This window comes from Thamnophis elegans, chromosome 7 (genome assembly GCF_009769535.1).
Source record: "Thamnophis elegans isolate rThaEle1 chromosome 7, rThaEle1.pri, whole genome shotgun sequence".
Lineage (NCBI taxonomy): Eukaryota > Metazoa > Chordata > Lepidosauria > Squamata > Colubridae > Thamnophis > Thamnophis elegans.
The window spans coordinates 23,526,818-23,546,216 of record NC_045547.1 but is presented as its reverse complement, the minus strand read 5'-3'; the positions used below and the strand labels follow the sequence as shown (position 1 = coordinate 23,546,216).

General features: G+C 38.1%; 1 protein-coding gene across 1 annotated transcript in view; it reads right to left on the bottom strand.

Annotated features, from left to right (window-relative positions):
* Positions 1 to 19,399, bottom strand: part of MYBPC1 (myosin binding protein C1) — a 71,743-nt gene that overhangs the window by 14,097 nt on the left and 38,247 nt on the right. The window contains exons 16-25 of the mRNA XM_032221114.1: positions 19,016 to 19,149; positions 16,629 to 16,788; positions 14,728 to 14,832; positions 13,863 to 14,051; positions 11,456 to 11,591; positions 7,982 to 8,097; positions 5,374 to 5,541; positions 4,319 to 4,407; positions 2,666 to 2,861; positions 1,300 to 1,439 (exon numbers count right to left, since the gene is read on the bottom strand). Coding sequence (XP_032077005.1) covers positions 1,300 to 1,439; positions 2,666 to 2,861; positions 4,319 to 4,407; positions 5,374 to 5,541; positions 7,982 to 8,097; positions 11,456 to 11,591; positions 13,863 to 14,051; positions 14,728 to 14,832; positions 16,629 to 16,788; positions 19,016 to 19,149 — 1,433 coding nt within the window. The remainder of the gene's footprint in view (positions 1 to 1,299; positions 1,440 to 2,665; positions 2,862 to 4,318; positions 4,408 to 5,373; positions 5,542 to 7,981; positions 8,098 to 11,455; positions 11,592 to 13,862; positions 14,052 to 14,727; positions 14,833 to 16,628; positions 16,789 to 19,015; positions 19,150 to 19,399) is intronic.

The window sequence follows — 19,399 nt, the reverse complement described above, 5'->3', positions numbered from 1 at the left end:
ATTGACCTATTAGCCAGCCTTTTATATATCTCTCTTGGAATCTTATAGCTCTTTTTGATATTTTTGTGCCTACTCAGCTGGCCTTTCTGATGTGTGTTATGGAATCCTCTCTGGTCTGCACTGGAATGGTCCATTTTAGAAGGATTCTTAATCAGGGGTGGATTGCTGCTGGCATTGCTGCTTATTCGGTGCCTCAAAATATTTTGCTACGCATGCATGCACATTTGCAAATAAAAAGGTCAACACAGGCGCAAAACCTTAAAAAATGAAAAAAAAATTCATCTGAAAATTGTTCTGCGCATGCGCACCAAACAAGATAGTGGCCCCATAGGAGAACCGTTTCGGGGGCGTGGCAGACATGGGTCGCTGCCAGTTCCAGCAACCCAGGTTGCCAAGTTGCTACTGGTTCATTTGAACCGGTCTGAACTGGTAGGAACCCACCTCTGTTCTCAATGCCACCAGACATGCTTCGGGCTGATTACGACCCCCCCCTCAGTGCCACTCAGTCTGTTTCATGCTCTTTTATGAGGCAGGAATGAGGTCTCTGCAGCCTGCTCCAGGGCTACCCCCCAAAAAAAAGTTCTCTTGGCTTTTTGGGTTGGCAAAAAGACAGGTTTTTCTCAGCCTTCTCCAATCATGTGAGCTCTGAGGGGAAAATGTTAAGAGGGGCTCTGAACTACTACAAAGCATGGAAATCTCACTCCTGCCTTACAAGCATAGGAATAATTGTGAAGCACATTTAAGTGATGCTTTGTTGACAGCTTCATCAAAGAAAAACACCCCTTCAAAAATCCCTAATAAATAATTTTATTTTCCCCCTTTATTTTCAGCTATTTTCAATTAGCCACTAACTAACTTAGAAGTCTTATATGACCTCCTTTAACACTGTGTGTCTCTGGGCAGCTAACAAGAATTTATAAGAATAGCAACAACACCTATGAGTAAATTATATACCCGCAGCCAATATAATGCAATAGCTTAAAGTCTGACTCAACCTCCATCCCCCAGAACATGCAAATTATTATATATAAAGAAGATACACAGAAACAAATATGTGAGGCTGTAGTGAATCATTTGAAGGTAACAATACTAGGAACAAAGACAACCTGCCAAAAATACTTGTCATGTTTGCACAAGGTCTTTTATAACAGTGCCAGTTTAAGAGGCATTTAAATGGCAGATATTCCAGTTTTCAAAAGTAATTTAGATTCACAAATAATAGCAGTGTTTTGAGGCAGCCTTCTATGTGAAGACCAGGTGACTTATCCTGAGATTCACCATGTTAGAAAGTCTACCTACCATACTCTTTTTGTCTGCTTTTTGAATTGTGTAACCAATAATGTTGGCATTGCCATCATCTTTTGGTGGTGTCCATTCCAAAGCAACATTTTCTCCCCAGACATCTGCAATTTTTACTACTTGGGGTGGACCTGGACGATCTGCAGCAGTAAAGAGGAAATATTAACAGTATAGGTAAAAGTCATTTTTCCAGCTTGTCTCCATTTGGTAGGTTTTAATGTTCTTTTAAAGTGTGTATCAAGTTTATAATTTTTAGGTGGCCAAAAGTTTTGTAAGGTGGCATTTCCTGCTCCTGATTCCTTCATGTGACTTCTCCCTCTACTTCTGAGTGACAGCTCAACTTTTCACACTGCTCTAAGTGCATCTGAAGATAATTAATGTTTTCCAGCTCAAAAAAATTCACTCATATTTCACTACTTTTAACTCCTTCAGTCACATCCTAGGCGACATGGCTTTCCTTTTTAAAATTTATTTTACTTTATCAAACGATTTTCAGCCCACCTTGTGTAAATAGCAGCAAGATACAAACAAATTATTTACTAATCTTTTGATGCTGGGATGGCCAAGAATTGAAGGTTAGGGTAGTCAAGGTATTGCTACTATGATATTGTCAGCTTCACACTGAAATATCATAACCTGGTATATGATTATGGTGTCCTGCCTGAGCAGGGTGTTGGACTAGAACAGTGTTTCTCAACCAAGGCAACTTGAAGATGTCCGGACTTCAACTCCCAGAATTCCCCAGCCAGCATTTGCTGGCTGGGGAATTCTGGGAGTTGAAGTCCAGACATCTTCAAGTTGCCAAGGTTGAGAAACTCTGGACTAGAAGACCTCCAAGGTCCTTTCCATATTCTGATATTCTGTTAAACCTTTTCCAGTGACATCTGTAACAACTCATGATGATGTCAAAAGAACATTCTGTGTCATCACATTATCAAGTAAATGATACCAAGACATCTTGATTTAGGGATGTTTGTATGTAAATTGCACCATTTGTGTGATACCTCATGTGTCAAAATTTGTTCTTCTGTGAAGAAGACATCTTTGGCTTCTCTTCTCAGAAACTATATTTGTTACAGGCAACAGTTTTAACTGTTAGATTGTAGGCCTCTCCTATCCAGACGAAAGGTAGCTTTGGTCTTAACTCTGGTTTGTAGGGGCCATAGATAAGAAAGATATAGTACTAAGGATCATAATATAGCTTATTTCAAAGACTCCAGACTATGGACTTAATCCAGCCCTCCCCAATGTTTATCTTGCTCCCTATATAAAATACCCTCCATTTTTGTTATGTTAAGTCAAAAGTGTTGTCAAAGTATTATAGCTAACAGGTCATATTCTACTCAGGTAGAATTTCAATACATACCAACTATTTGAATGTCTATTGTGGCTTTGTCCACGAGGTTATCTACTTTGACCTTCATGTCATATTTCCCAGAATGGCTCCTCTCTGCTTTTCGGATGAAGATGATGGAATCATTTTCACTGTTACGGATATTAATTTGGTTCTTGTCTACATGGGTACCATTTTTCTTCCAAGATACTTTTGGTCTTGGCCTTCCCTGTGTAAGAAAAAAAAAAACCTGACATGTATCCGTTGAGATATTTGATTATTATTTCCTTTTAAAGATATTCTTTAAATATGTTTGAATAGCAGAGAGCTGCAAATTAAAGCCAGTGAGCTGCTGATTGAATTAAGCAGATGGAATATAGCAATAGCAATAGCATATTAGACTTATATGTCATGTAACAGTGCTTTTACAGCCCTCTCTAAGTGGTTTACAGAGTCAGCATATTGCCCCCAACAATCTGGCTCCTCATTTTACTGACTTCGGAAGGATGGAAGGCTGATTCAACCTTGAGCCGGTGAGATTTGAACTGCTGAACTGAAGCTAGCAGTCAGCTGAAGAAGTCTGCAGTTAACCACTGCACCACCTTGGCTCTTGTATGTTTATAATGTTTAGCTAGCAGTCTTTTCTAAACTGGCTCCCTTCAGTTTGTGCCACTGTTGAAGTCCACACAGCTTGCAAGGTTGAGAAATGCTCAACCTTGCAAGCTGTGTGGACTTCAATACCCAGAATTTTCGAGCCAGCTGGAGGGTCCAGGAAGAAGACCTCCCCTGCTATTTCTTCTGCCCTGTGGAATATCCTCTCCCAGGAGGAGAGGTGAGTCCCCACTCTTTTAGCCTGCCAACAAGAGTTTGTCCCAAATCTTGCATGGGGCTCTCAGAGCAGCACACAACCCTGGGAGTGATTGGAGCCTTAAAGCTTCCTCCTGCCTTTTAACTTTTAACTTATTTCAATTTTGTTTCTACTTATTTTTAACTTTTATTTAACTTTTAACTTATTCATAATTTTGTTTCTACCTGGCTCCTTCTTCTAATATACTGCATTTTTATATGATTGTTTTCAGAAGTGGGTTAGTCCCGGTTCGGTGAACCGGTAGTAATGGTGGTGGAAGGCTCTGCCCACCTGCCTGGATGCTTCTGTGCATGCGCAGAAGCATCACGTGTGCATGTGAGCACGCCTGAACTGCTAGTAAAAAAATTGGCGACACACCACTGATTGTTAAGCTTTTAACTGTACACCACCCACTCTGAGAGTGAGATGGGCACCTAATTCCTAATTTTGGTAAATAAAATAAAAATAAATCAATGTTCTTGTCAAATGTACCCTTTGGGAGACTATTAGAATTAATGTATACTTTAAAAATGGGCCCTTCATGTATAGAGTTGAAGTATTCTATGACATCAAGTGAGAATTAAAGGCATTTGAAGTTACTCTGATTACAGTTGAATATCTTTGTAAATGTATTCCAATATTGCACCCATATTTTGAACACAGATTCTTTTAAAGATTTTTAAAACACATTTGCTGCCATTTAGCAAATAGTGAAACTTCTTACAACTTCTTCAAATGTAGATGTTATCAGTGTGATTGTATTAGTTACACACACGGCACTTAGTATTAGATGTAGACCCATATGCATATACACACACAAACACTCGTGCATTCCTTACGTGGAAAGGAATAACAAGATTCACAGCTTCTCCAACCCTTCGAATATAAGTTTGCTTTAAGTGTCTTGGCAGACGAATCTTCGGAGGTTCTTAATTTAAAGAAAGGAATTTGTGTCTTAATTCATAAGATCAGAATGTGGCAATTGAAGGCCAAAAATGGCTTTTTCAGGCTCATGCCTCGGCATGCATAATTTCCAGTGAGACAAATCGAGAGAGGGAGATTATTTTATTACAATTAATCAGAATTCTCAGACAAAAGGGATTCCTCATTCAAAGAGGAGACCCCGATCTTTAACTTACATCCCCTTTTATAGTTAACATAACAAAGAAATCTGAAAGAGAAAAGTTGATTGGACAGGATAATAGCATATATGTTTATTAAAATGAGGTCTGATGTCTGAAGCAGAGGTGGTATTCAGCAGTTCTGGAGAACCGGTAGCAGAAATTTTGAGAGAGAACTTGCAAATACCACCTCTGACTGGCCCTGCCCCCATCTATTCTCTGCTTCCTGAGTCCCAGCTGATTGGGAAGAAATGGGGATTTTGCAGTAAACTTCACCTGGAGTGGGGAGGGAATGGAGATTTTACAGTATCCTTTCCCTGCCACACCCACCAAACCATGCCTACCAAGCCATGCCATGCCCACCAAGTCACGCCCACAGAAACAGTAGTAAAAAAATTGAATCCCACAACTGGTCTGAAGGGGCATAAATTGTAAGAAGAAAGGTTGTTTAGAGCTCACAAAAGACATAAGCCAGATCCCAATTTGTACCAACAAACATTTTTTTTAACCTGGAGCTAGTCTTTACCTAGTTTATCAGTTTAGGAATGTTAAAAGCTAATAAACCTGAACATCATTGTAAAAAAAGAGAATCAGATTAAAATATAGATTAACTATGCTAGTTAACAAATTACAAAACCCATGTCATTGGTCCCTCACTAGGCATAGAATTTTTTTTCCATTGGAAATCAAAACAATGGGCAAAGAAAGATTAGGCAAGGAAAAATAACTTTTAACAATGCTTATATAAGTTACAAATAAATGATGAGCCTCACCTATAACTTCTTTAACTAAAATAGGTTGTGGATGCATCCGGGGGTCACTGGGGCCTGCAGCATTTATTGCTTTTACTCGGACAAAGATTTTTGATCCAGTTGGAAGATCAGGGATGGTGAATTTTGTTTTATCTGTTGGATCTTTATTGGCCACAATCCATTCTTCCGCTAAAGTGGAATAAAAAGACAAAGACAAAGAGAAAGAACTTTCAGAATTACATAGAACGACAGATGAAATATGGTTCATTTTTTAAAAATTGCTTTTTACGTATATACTAGATATAGCATGGAATTTTGCACTTTTGTGGTCAGGTATATTAACTCCTATTATGGGGCAACTAGAAGAAATAAATGTTACTAGCCTCTAAAGAAGAATCAATAGACAGAGACAGACAAGCACAGACAGACAGACAGACGGTCAAGAAATAAGAATTATAATCCTGACGGCCAGGGCATCAATATTATTGTATTGTCTTTTTTAAGAGAAATGTTAATAGGCAAGCAACATAATAATTGTCAATTGGAAAAATGCATTTCCACATGGAATCTATCCAAATTCTGGATCTTAATGATTTCCTGATTTTTTTTTAAAAAAAGAAGAGGTTTCCATATCAATAATTTTGCACTCTGCATCATATTTTGTTATAGTCGCAAAGAAAGCTTTGTTGATTGGTCAGCAATCCTCCCACCTCCCCTGTTTTGACAGAATTTTCTTTCAACGAAATGCCAAAATATCCTGCAAATCTTTGAGTACTCTGAGCAAGCAGAATGATCTAATTTAAACCTAGTATAAATATATTGTGTGTTAATGTAACCCCTGCAGAAAATGGTCCTGTATATCTGAGGAATTTCCAGCAAGTAAATATTCCTCAATTTTCAAATGCTATTTTGCTATTATCAGCAGTATTAAGTTTAGAAGACTGCCTGAAAACTGAATTAATTCATCGGGACTGCATAAACAGCTTATTTTTACATGATGCAAACTGATTTTATTATAACTTTATTAAAAATTTAAATGAAATATAAAAGCTAATAGAAACTAACATTTAGAACAAAGAAAGAAAAAGAAAGAAAATCTAAAGAAGAAACTTGTTATTTTCTTTTTAGCAAATATAAGTGTAAATCTCTTATTCTATCATTACAACATAATTTTTATTTGTCTCTGTAATCAATTTTTTTTATTATCATCTAAACCATGGCTTTTATCTGAATACAGACAATTTTACTGACAACAGTAAACTGACACAGACAACAGAAATATAAAGGCAACATAAATCTCTTATACAGACAAAAATGCTTTTGAAGGTCTCAACAAGCAATGTTATTTAAAAAGTTATTTTGATACCAAAAGTACATTTTATGGTAAATAAAAAAGAAGTAGCATTCAATGCTGTTTAAATAATACCTTCTTGCAGAAAAAAGACTCATGCTATAAAAGACCTTTTGTGCTTTAGTACATGGGTCATTGATAAGAAGGTAAAGGTAAAGGTTCCCCTTGCACATATGTGCTAGTCATTCCCGACTTTGGGGTGTGTGTGTGCTCATCTCCGTTTCAAAGCCAAAGAGACAGCGCTGTCTGAAGATGTCTCCATAGTCATGTGGCCAGCATGACTAAACGCCAAAGGCGCACAGAACACTGTTACCTTCCCACCAAAGGTGGTCCCTATTCTACTTGCATTTTACATGCTTTTGAACTGCTAGGTTAGCTGGGACAAGTAATGGGAGCTCACTCCGTTATGTGGTGCTAGAGTTTCGAACCGCCAAACTTTCTGATAGATAAGCTCAGCGTCTTAGCCACTGAGCCACCGTGTACCTGGATCCGAACCTCTAAATCAGGGTTTCTCAACCTTAGATGTGTGGAACTCAATTTTTTAGTATTTGCCAGCCAATTTCTGGATAGGTTCTGTCCATGTTCAAATTTTATCCAATCTTTCTTACTTTTCATTTTCCACTTTCAAAATAATAACAGCAGCCTTGGGGAGGACGCAATAGGGAGATAAAAATGTCAGATCCAGTCTAACTATCTGGCTGACTGTGTGACCAACCATAAGAATAGAGATACTATAAAGGTATGAGCTGAAAACCAGTTAGATGTATTACAGTAGAAATTCAGCTCCTTGATCATTTCCCAGGTTTTCCAAATTACGTTGATTTTATTGGAATCTACTTGCCTATCCATCTATCTCTGTTGCTCTTTTCAATAAGAATATTTAAATATCTTACATACATTACCCTCCGGATAGTGGCTTGCCTCCAGAAGGTCAGCCTTACATACTTCCATGTTGGTAAACCTTATTTGGATCCATTTTTATTATTAATTCAGAGACATCAATTTTCAGACAAGCATAACATAGTTAGTTAGTACTCTATATTAGTAAGTACCCAGACACAGTACTGCACCTTAAAGAGGAGCTTGTGATGATCATAGAGTTGATAAGACAGTAAAACCAAGTATGCATTTATGTGGAGCACCCGCAACTCCTTTAGGATAAAACATTGGTTGCATTTTCCCCCCAGTGTTTCAGCTCCAACCACTGAGCAAAGGAAAATGGTACAATGAAAAGTGGCGAGAAAGAAGGAAAGAAAAAACTTGATGCTGAACACTCACAGGGTTTGGGTGTCTTCTCTTCCGTCTGCCCCGGGCCCCCGGCTGTGTCCTCACTAATATTTTGCTCTGAACCAGAGTCAGAGGAACCTAAATGATTTGGAAAGCACAGATGGGGATTTACAGTCATAGGCAGAAGTGCCATTTGGACTGGTACAGCCGAGCATCCACAGAATCAGAATCAGAAACCAAGACAGTTGTGAAATGTGAAAAAAAGGAGAGATAGGCAAGAGGCATCCATTCAGAAAAAGAGAATTTAAGAGGAAGAGAAAATTAAAGCATACTCCAGGATAAGCAAGAAAAAACTGAAAGAAGAGGAAGAAAGATATACATGGAGGGATATATAGGTTTAAGATGGTTGGGAAGACTACTGGCATGGCTATCGTTGAAATCCATTGATTATTAGAAACTCAGCATCTGCCAATACTTCTTGCTGGACAACTGGCTTCTGTAGCTCCCTGCCTTTTGTATCCTGTATCTTGCACTGAATGTATGGAGGACAGGTGTGCCTTGAACTTTCATATGCAGGATCTGGATAATTAGCTCTGAAGCATGTAATGAATCTGTCAGCCACAGAATTGGTACAGTGATCTCAACAGAATCCACGTTTCTGTTAGTGATTCCTTGTAGCAGATTAAAAAAACAATACTTTACCATATAATAATGCTTGGATCGAATCAGACAATTGTGTGCCAGTTTTTCCACCGAGTGATAGGTTTAGAGGAAGTAGGAGAGCCTACACCATTTCTGACAAATGGCAGTCCAATCACTTCTTGAAAACCTCCCGTGATGAAGCTCCCACAATTTCCGAAGGCAAGCTGTTCTATTGGTTGATTGTTTTCACTGTCAGAAAATTTCTCCTTATTTCTAGGTTGAATCTCTCCTTGATCAGTTTCCATCCATTATTCATTGTCTGGCCTTCAGATGCCTTGGAAAATAGCTTGACCCCCTCCTCTCTAGGGCAGCCCCTAAATATTGGAAGACTGTCATCATGTCTCCCCTAATCCTTCTCTTCACTAGACTAGCCATGCCCAGTTCCTGCAACCGTTCATCATATGTTTTAGCCTCCAGTCCCCTAATCATCCTGATTGCTCTTCTCTGCACTTTTCTAGAGTCTCAACATCAACTTTATCTTGCACTGAATGTATGGAGGACAGGTGTGTCTTGAACCTTCATATGCAGGATCTGGATAATTAGCTCTGAAGCATGTAATGAATCTGTCAGCCACACAATTGGTACAGTGATCTCAACAGAATCCATGTTTCTGTTAGTGATTCCTTGTAGTAGATAAGAAAGCAATACTTTACCATATAATAATGTTTGGATCGAATCAGATGATTGTGTGCCAGTTTTTCCACCGAGTGATAGGTTTAGAGGAAGTATCATATAGATAAATTTGAAAAATAAATTCAAGACAAATATGGGGATCTCTTCATGATAATGTTTTTCACTAGCTGAAGAACACTTCTGAGTAATGTCTAGCTCTAAATTTGGAAAAATAACTTTATTTTTACTTCATCTATTTTCCATTGTTGATAATCTGTGTCAAAACATGAGAAAGTGGTAAGTCTGCTCTTTTATTTTCAGTTCTTAAAAACTTTTCACTCCATTCTTGTGACGTAAATACTGTTGTTTGATCCTTTGAAGCTATTTACACAGGTCTATTTAGAATATAGTACTGTTTCCAATGAAAGAGTATATTTTATTAATTTTTAAACAATCATTTCTAAGGTTGGTTTTGTATATTTGAAAAGTTTTTTTTTAAATGAAATTTGCCTTTGATTAAAGTGATTCTACTAATACCCCATTCGAGGGGAACAGGCAAGCAAGAGAGAAAAGCAGAGAAAAGAGAGATTGGTTGATAGAATAAATAAGTATAAGCAAGAAAAGATAGAACTGAAGAAATGGAGTTGAAAGATTGACAGTTAAAGAAAAAGATTGCTGAAGATCCAAGTAAGAGATTAAGTTTTACAGAGACATTAGTGGAAAGAAAAGTTCTGCAGGAAAGAATACAGAAATCCAGATACTAAAAAAGACAAACAAAAGAAACAATGCATAACAAGAGATATAACAAAGTAAACAAAAAGTTTAACCCTTTAGATTGTTCTGTTCTAAAACATTACAATACATACATGAGTAACATAATTTTTGGGTCTGTGTATTTGCATGCATAGATATACACAGATAGTATATATGTAACATGTATAATTTATAACTAGATATGCAAAGGTAAATAGAATTTATAGGCTGTATACCACATTTGTTTGTAAAAATATATCATTATTATATTTTATACAAGGTAGGTCATGTCAAAATGGCAGATACAATTTACATTTGAGATATGTTCAAGCTCTTTTGTTTCTTGATGTACCTTGTACCTTATTAAAATGTTACTTACTCACTTTTTTAAAATGTAATTTCTATTTTTGAAAATCAGTTCCATATAAGTATGGCTAGCAATATGGGAAGAAATTTAAAATCCAGTAAGAGAGAAATCTTTTGCCTAGCCAATGAACCTAAATTATATTTTCTCTTTTTCAAGGCCAGGTCTGGAAAAACCATTTCTGCTTAGCTATAATAATTAGCAAAACAACATTTCTTACTTTTATAGCATAAAATATTTTACATCTCTGCTCTAAAGCAGACACATTCCAAATAAGTGGCCTAAAATTGCCTAAAATACTTTGTTCAGCAGATCCATGTTGACAGGAAAAAACAAAAGATAGAGATCAAAGCTGCTTACTTTTAAATACTTGCTAGGAAGAAATGATAAATAATTTGTTAAGGAGAGTAAAATATAAATTGGAAGCTATTAGCTATGTTCCAGCTGTGTTTTCCATTTTTCTGCAGTTTGCTGAATATTCTACTTTGGGAAAATTTCCCAAACCATCTGCTAGATTTTTATGAATCAGGAATTGTATATGCTAACAACCCTCATAAAGTTAACAGATTTATGGAGCCTGAGATTTCTGAATTATTATTGAGCTGTTCCATAAAAGTAGAAGCAACAGAAGCAGCAGCAGCCGTAATAATAATAATCAAATACAACATGTTTGTATTCCATTCCATTTTTGCCCTATTCTTTAAAATTTCTAGCTGATTGTTGATCTTTATTTCAGATCAATATCTTTTCTACTTAGACTAAAAGTTTGGGAGACATTTGAGAACAATTTGGAAGTACAGTCTAGTTAACATTAATAAAAATCCAACATAATTGTCTTTAGTATAATCAGTGGCACAAATCATCCACAGCCAGATGTTTTCCCTGATTCAACAGTTGAGAAGATGTATAGAACAATGCATAGCTTACTAGTTACTTAAGAACTTCTTCTATGGTGAATTCAACACAAATTTTGAAAGGGTCTTTTTAGTTTACTTTGGAGAATCTTTATATTTTACATACATTGACCAAAGCTGTTGTTGAATAGAAAAAAATGGGTATATTTTATCTTTTGCATGAAATATGATTGGGACTTACTTCCTTCAAAGCAATACTCTATAATATAACCATCTAAACCTGCTGCTCCAATCTGATCTGGTGGTCGCCACTTCATGGTAACTGTAGTATCAGTGACAGAGTCAACTGCCAGACAGGTAGGAGGACTTGTGACAGCTAAAAGCAACAAAAGAGAGTATTGACATTAGTTTAACAGATTTAACAGATTAACAGAGTTGGAAGGGACCTTGTAGATCATCTAGTCCAACCCTCCACCCAAGCAGGAGAGCCTACACCATTTCTGACTAATGGCAGTCCAATCTCTTCTTGAAAACCTCCCGTGATGAAGCTCCCACAATTTCCAAAGGCAACTTCTGTTCCATTGGTTGATCATTTTCATTGTCAAAAAATTTCTCCTTATTTCTAGGTTGAATCTCTCCTTGATCAGTTTCCATCCATTATTCCTTGTCTGGCCTTCAGATGCCTTGGAAAATAGCTTGACCCCCTCCTCTCTAGGGCAGCCCCTTAAATATTGGAAGACTATCATCATGTCTCCCCCAGTCCTTCTCTTCACTAGGCTAGCCATACCCAGTTCCTGCAACTGTTCATTGTATGTTTTAGCCTCCAGTCCCCTAATCATTGTGGTTGCTCTTCTCTGCACTTTTTCTAGAGTCTCAACATCAACTTTTATGACCAAAACTGGATGCAGTATTCTAAATGTGGTTTTACTAAGGCTTTATAGAGTGGTATTAGTACTTAGTTAACTTGACCTTGATTGCATCCCTCTGTTAATTCAATTTAGGATCGCATTGGCTTTTTTGGCTGCCACCACATGTTTCTGGCCCATATTGAACTGGTTGTCCACTAAGACTTCAAGATCCCTTTCACAGTTACTGCTATTAAGCCCAGTTTCACCCAGTTTATATGTGTACTTTTGGTTTTTCTTGCCTAAGTGTAAGACTTTGCTTTTCTTAACAAAAATTTTATTTAACAAAATATAGATAAACTCTTGTAGGTTACTAAACAATTTTCATGCTCGTTATATTAGTTAACAAAGAATCTTACAGCACCTTAAAAATTAGCAAGCACATGAAAGATTTGCAGTGTCGCATTACTAATGTAAATAATTTTTGCATTAGGAAAATACATAGGATAATACCAGCTTGTTATGTGTACACTTCTCTTGTTTTCATTAGAATAGGTGATATTTAGAACCACTGAGCTCATCTTCTGCAGTCCCTAACATAAACAATTGAAAAATCTGATTTTTCAAAAGAAATATCATCTTAAAATTATCAAAACATAGATAAGGGGAATGAAACGGCAGTATGAATGGAATAAGGCTTAGAATGGGGATGACTATTAAAATAAAGATGAGGGATTTAGACAAAAGTTAGCACAGGAACAACAATTAACCTTAGACATGGTAAATTGGGTGCTATTGAGAAGGATCCAGGAGTCTAGACCACTGTTTTTAAACCATGGTGACTTTAAGATGTGTGGACTTCAAGTAGTGATGGGTTGCAGACGGTACGCCCTGGTATCGGTGTACCGGAGCCTGCCTGGAGCATTGGTACTGTTCCGGTACGGTGCTCCGGATGGCCCACCCGTCCGCCCAAGCTCCTTACCTGTCCTTTAAGCCTTTGGCGCTTCTGCGCATGCTCATGCTCATGGCATGTACGGCGCCTGCGCAACCCTCCACCGAGCAGCTGGAGCCTCACGGAGGCTTGCGGAGGCGTCGCAGGCAGGTATGACACATGTGCGTGCCGTGCACATCCCTGTGGGTGACACTGGGCCCATTCCAACCGTACCAGTTGGAACGGGATCCGGAACCTACCACTGACTTCAAGTCCCCAAATTGGCTTTCAGCCAGCAATTCTGGGAAATGAAGTCCATGCACCTTAAAGTTTCTGAGGTTGAGTAAGACTGAATATATGCAGATTAGTCAGATTAACAGAGTTGGAAGGGACCTTGTAGGTCATCTAGTCCAGTCCCTTGCCCAAGGAGGACACCTATACCATTTTGATCCTACACAGGTTTGTAATATCTTCTGATGAAAAATATGTGTTAATTTAAAGAATAATAATGAAGTGGCAGCCAATATTGAATCGTCAGTAATAATTATGTTCAACATTGATCAACTTTATTGGTAATGGGATTTCTTTCTGATGGTATTCCAGTAGGTCAGACCAGACCAAAACAAAACAAAGCTTCATGACTGCAACTTCAAGTGAGAAAGATTAATTTGTTTTCCTGCTTCCTATTTCTACAGAATTCTGAAGTCTTCTCTGAAACTGAATTAAATCAACTATCTTTCTTCCTAGATTTTATGTGAATGAATATCTACTGTATTTTTAATTAATTTCCAGGGCGCTACAGTACCGTATTGCAATAAACCCATTTAATAAAAGTAATGCATAATTAAATACATGGTTATGATTTACTTACCTAGAGGCACAAAAGGTTTTGACGGCATGCTTGGCTTGGAAGTCCCGATGGCATTGACTGCAAACACACGCACCTCATAAGCAACTCCCTCAATCATCTTTTTGGGCTCAAAAGTTGTTTCTTTAATAAGATCAAAATTTAATCTCATCCATCTGGAGCTTTGCTTCTTTTTCCTTTCAATATAGTATCCTAAATAAAATATATGCATATATTAAAAACCTATTAGTTGAGGTTAGGGTTAGGGTTAGAATTTCCAAAAATGCAATTGTTAGGTAAAGGTTCCCCTTACACATATGTGCTAGTCATTCCTGACTCTAGGGGGCGGTGTTCATCTCCGTTTCAAAGCCGAAGAACCAGCACTGTCCAAAGAAGTCTCTGTGGTCATGTGACCAGCATGACTAAACAGCGAAGAGGCAAAGAACGCTGTTAGCTTCCCACCAAAGGTGGTTCCTATTTTTCTACTTGCATTTTTACATGCTTTCGAACTGCTAGGTTGGCAGAAGCTGGACAAGTAAAGGGAGCTCACTTCATTACATGGTGCTAGGGATTCGAACCGCTGAACTGCTGGCCTTACTAATCAACAAGCTCAGTGTCTTAGCCTGAGCCAACAAGTGTTATGGACAGGACTTATTTCAGGATCTAATCAGGGTCCATTACCAGGACAAGAGGTTTAGTCTTCTCAGTTTTCAGAAGACCTATTTCACTTGGTCACCTTCAACATCTAAATAATAATAATATAGCTTACACATTTCCTTGAGCAAAAACTCTCAATTGAAACCCTTCTGCTTATGAATAGTGTATACTTCCATTTCAAAGAGCCACCCAATAATTCTACAAAATCATTAAAATACCAGTTTCTACATACCTAACAGAGGAGATCCGCCATCATAGGCTGGAGGTTCCCAGGTCATAATACACCAGTCTTCTCCTATCTCAATCACATTGGGTGCCTCTGGAGGATCAGGAATATCTGTTGCAATTAGAAGTTTTAAGTTGTTAACGTTTTACTGGAAAATAAAAGAGTTTTACTTTTCTTCATCTCAGACCAAATTACTTATAGCTATATTGGAGCAAATATCCAGGCTCACTTTAAAAAAATCCAAAGTCACTTACATTATGGAATTTAAATTAACCACAAATAAGCTAAATCCCATTGATTTCAATAGATTGGATCGAAGACATATTTACTTGGGATTTCACATTAGGTTTTCATTAAATAGTTAACGTTTAACAAAATGTTTCAAATGTTATAATCTAAATCAGTGTTTCTCCACTCAGCAACTTAAAAATTTATGGATCCTCAGCCAGAAATTATGGGTGTTGAAGTCCACACAATTTACGGTAAATTTGCTGAGGGTTTCCAAGATGAAATCTTTACTGAATTAGTAAGAAATTCATTTGGGGGGGAAAAATCACTTCGAATCCTATTTTTAACTCAGAGCTATTGAAAAGCAACATTCTTTAAAATGACTGAAAACATACTCAGAATTCTAAGTCATTAGGTCAATTTTCATGCTGGTTGGGAATTATAGGAGTTTCACAGATTAACAGAGTTGGAAGAGACCTTGTCTAACCCCCTGCCCAAGCAGGAGACCCTACACCATTTCTGACAAATGGCAGTCCAATCTCTTCTTGAATCATTATCACCAATCATCACCAATCTCCAGTGATGAAGCTCCCACAATTTCCGAAGGCAAGCTGTTCTATTGGTTGATTGTTCTCAGAAAATTTCTCCTTATTTCTTGGTTGAATCTCTCCTTGATCTCCTTCCATTATTCCTTGTCTGACTTTCGGATGCCTTGGAAAATAACTTGACCCCTTCCTCTCTGTGGCAGCCCCTCAAATATTGGAATACTGCTATCGTGTGTCCCCTTGTCCTTCTCTTCACTAGACTAGCCATACCCAGTTACTGTAACTGTGCTTCATATGTTTTAGTCAGTGGTGGGATTCAAATAATTTAGCAACCGGTTCTCAGCCCTAATGACCAACTGTGTGGATGTGACTCGGTGGTCATGTTACTGGGTGGGCATGGCCAACTCAACATCACTCACTTTGTGGGCGCTTCGCCTTAGCTGTTACAATGCAATGAGGGCTTCTGTAAACAGGGCAATAAAGATTAGGCTAAAAACAACACCAGAATGTTTCCTTCCTGCCTTCCTTACAGGATTAGTCCTGTAAAGTGGGGAAAAAACAAAAGGAGATTTCTTCCAACAACAGGTTCTCTGAACTGCTTAGAAAGTTAACAACCGGTTCTCCTGGATAGGTGCAGACTAGCTGAATCCCACCACTGGTTTTAGCCTCCAGTCCCCTAATCATCCTGGTTGCTCTTCTCTGCACTTTTTCTAGAGTCTCAACATCAACTTTTATGACCAAAACTGGATGCAGTATTCTAAATGTGGTTTTACTAAGGCTTTATAGAGTGGTATTAGTACTTAGTTAACTTGACCTTGATTGCATCCATCTGTTAATGCAATTTAGGATTGCATTGGCTTTTTTGGCTGCCACCGCACACTGCTGACTCATATTTAACTGGTTGTCCACTAAGACTCTAAGATCCCTCTCACAGTTACTGCTGTCCTGGTTTCACCCGATCTGTATGTGTACTTTTGGTTTTTCTTGCCTAAGTGTAAGACTTTACTTTTCTCTACAATGAATTTCATTTTGTTAGATAGTTTGCAGACACAACCCTTATGGAGGGCATCAGTTTGGAAAAGGCTGAAATAGGAAGAGCATTGGTGCTACTTTAGTATAAAAGCATTGACTTACCAACTACTTTTATATTGATGTGTGCGGAGTCTTCTCCAGCTTCATTTTTCAGCATTATTCTGTAAGAACCCGAGTCATCTTTTTCAGCTGAATCAATCACCAAACAACTGCTGTCTGGATAATTCTCTGCCCGTATTCTGGATGCAGAATCCATAATCCACTGCCAATCATTTTGCAGAAGGGAATAGGGTAGGGGGAGAAAAATAGTTTAAAAAGGGGGGGAAATTAGAAATCACCAGAGGATCGACAATCAGAATTGAATTAGGATATGTTATATGGAAATTGCACAAATGTAGCAAGGAATTTGTCAAATACTCCAGGGACACATTCTTGATACTTCAGCCTTTGTGCTTACTTTAACAATGCTTTCTGTTTTTAAAATTGTTTAAATCAAAATGATGCGTTGGCATGCCATAAAGCAAAGCACCATGCCACCAAAACATCTTTATGTTTAAAGAGTAGCTGTGACTTAACATGTGCCTTCAGGGCTTTCTTAGAACAATTAAAAATACATGATTGCCACTTAGTCTGTATTTGGAAGCATATCTATTTATTGAGGAAGTGAAGAAAAAAAATCACTTGAGCTAATAAAGGGAAATGGGGTGGGGTGGGGTGGAGCAGCAATCTTCCCAGTTGATCTTTTGATAAATGGTTATTTTACAAGACATATTCCACTGTGCCCAATAACCCAGATATTATTGAATTCTCTCTGGAAAAATACTGGCATCCTTAAAATTTATCTCCCTACTCTTGCATTAAGGTGGCACAGTGGTTAGAGTGCAGTACTGCAAGGTACTTCTGCTGACTGCCAGCTGCATGCAATTTGGCAGGTCAAATCTCATCAGGCTCAAGGTTGACTCAGCCTTCCATCCTTCCGAGGTGGGTAAAATGAGGAGCCAGATTGTTGGGGGCAATAGGCAGACTCTGTAAAGCACTGTAAAGTGGTATATAAGTCTAAGTGCTATTGCTATTGCTAAGCTCTAATACTGCATGCTAATGTTTAGCAATATTTCTCAGTTGTATATTCAGCCCTTATCCAGTGACCACAACTGAACTGGCAATTCAGTCATTAAACGAAGTGGTCACTAATTGAAACCGCACTGTGCTTGGGATCCGGCTTCAGCATTACTTGGCTTTACAGGCCTGTGAAGATTATAAATGCCAGTCTTGGTTGCAAGATTACTTTTGCGCCACAGTTATAACTGTGAAGATTTGCTAAATGAGGCAGTTCCTAACCGAGGACTACCTGCATTTTCACATGACTGTTTTCAAAGCATTCAGACAATGGTCTAACAACTGAGAGGGATAGCAGGCAGTCTTATCCACTGGGTATGGTTAAAAAATACCCCAGCACGCTAGTGAGGATGGTGTGGCTGAAGCTTTTTCTATTTTTAAGGCATCACACATAAAAAAAGAGATGCGAAGTGTCCCTTCTTGGCTTTTTTGACTATTGCCTGTGGACATTCTTGGTAGTTGACTGAAATTCACAGAGAGAATTTAAAGAATGTCGATCTATTCTTAACACTTTCCTAATTTTACTGGTTGTCCTCGACTTAATGATCCTAGTGCAGCTGCCCATCATGGTTGTAAAGTGATTCGCTGTGGGACTGACCTGATTTTATGATCTTTCTGCAATGATCGTTAAGCGAATCAATTGTTTGCTATGGGGCAGTTTTGTGACATGTGATCATGTGTCCACGCACTGGAAACGGCTGTAAATGCAGGCTGCTTGGCAAGTACCCATCATGTACTCACATGATTACGGAGATGTGTGTGGCCATTGGAAGTTCAGGACCAGATCATAAGTGCCCATTGGAAGGTCCATTTTAACTTCAAGTAACTAATCAATTGGTTGTAACTTGAGGAGTACCTATTTATCATCTCCCAAAGATACCAATTATGCCTTTCAATCTATATCTTTTCTGGATACCTGCGATATTTTATGAAGGATTACTAATATACTTAATTATCTGATAGTAGATTGTAAAAGGTGATTGCAACTCCAGCAGCTTACAACCCCTCCTGAGTTTAGTTCAGATATATGGTACTTATTGGTTAAAGAGATTCTGAGTACTTTAGCAATAGCACTTAGACTTATATATCACTTCACAGTGCTTTACAACCCTTTCTAAGCAGTTTACAGAGTCAACATATTGCCCCCAACAATCTGGGTCCTCATTTTACCCACCTTGGAAGGATGGAAGGCTGAATCAACCTTGAGCCTGGTGAGGTTCAAACTGCCAACTTTGGCAGCCGGCAGTCAGCAGAATTAGCCTGCAGTACTGCATTCTAGCCACTTTGCCCTGCCTTTCATACCACTGCACATTTTATTACAACTTATTTAAAAGATTGGGTTTAAGATGTATTTGTTTAAATTGAAATTTTACCTTATCTCCCCTGCTCCACAAAACCTTTGGTGGAGGCTCCCCAGAAACAGGGATCTCAAGACGTAATTTTGTTCCTGCGACAACTGTTACTGTGTTATCATCACCAAGGCCATCAAGGTGAAGCTTAGGAGGATCTGCAAAACCAAGGCACTTAGGAAAACATCTCAAAATTTGAATGTGTGATAGAATAGACCTTTCCATCTCAGACTGGAGAAATATCTTCATGCATAGAAAGCCAAAGTTAATGTAATATGCTGAAGAAGAGTTTTCAGAGTCAAACTAAATGCCCCTAAACTTCCTAGAAAAGGGTAGCATTAACTTAACTATATAGCATCAAATTTAGCAGTCACCCTCTGCCCAAAACCACTTTCCCAGGGAACCTGA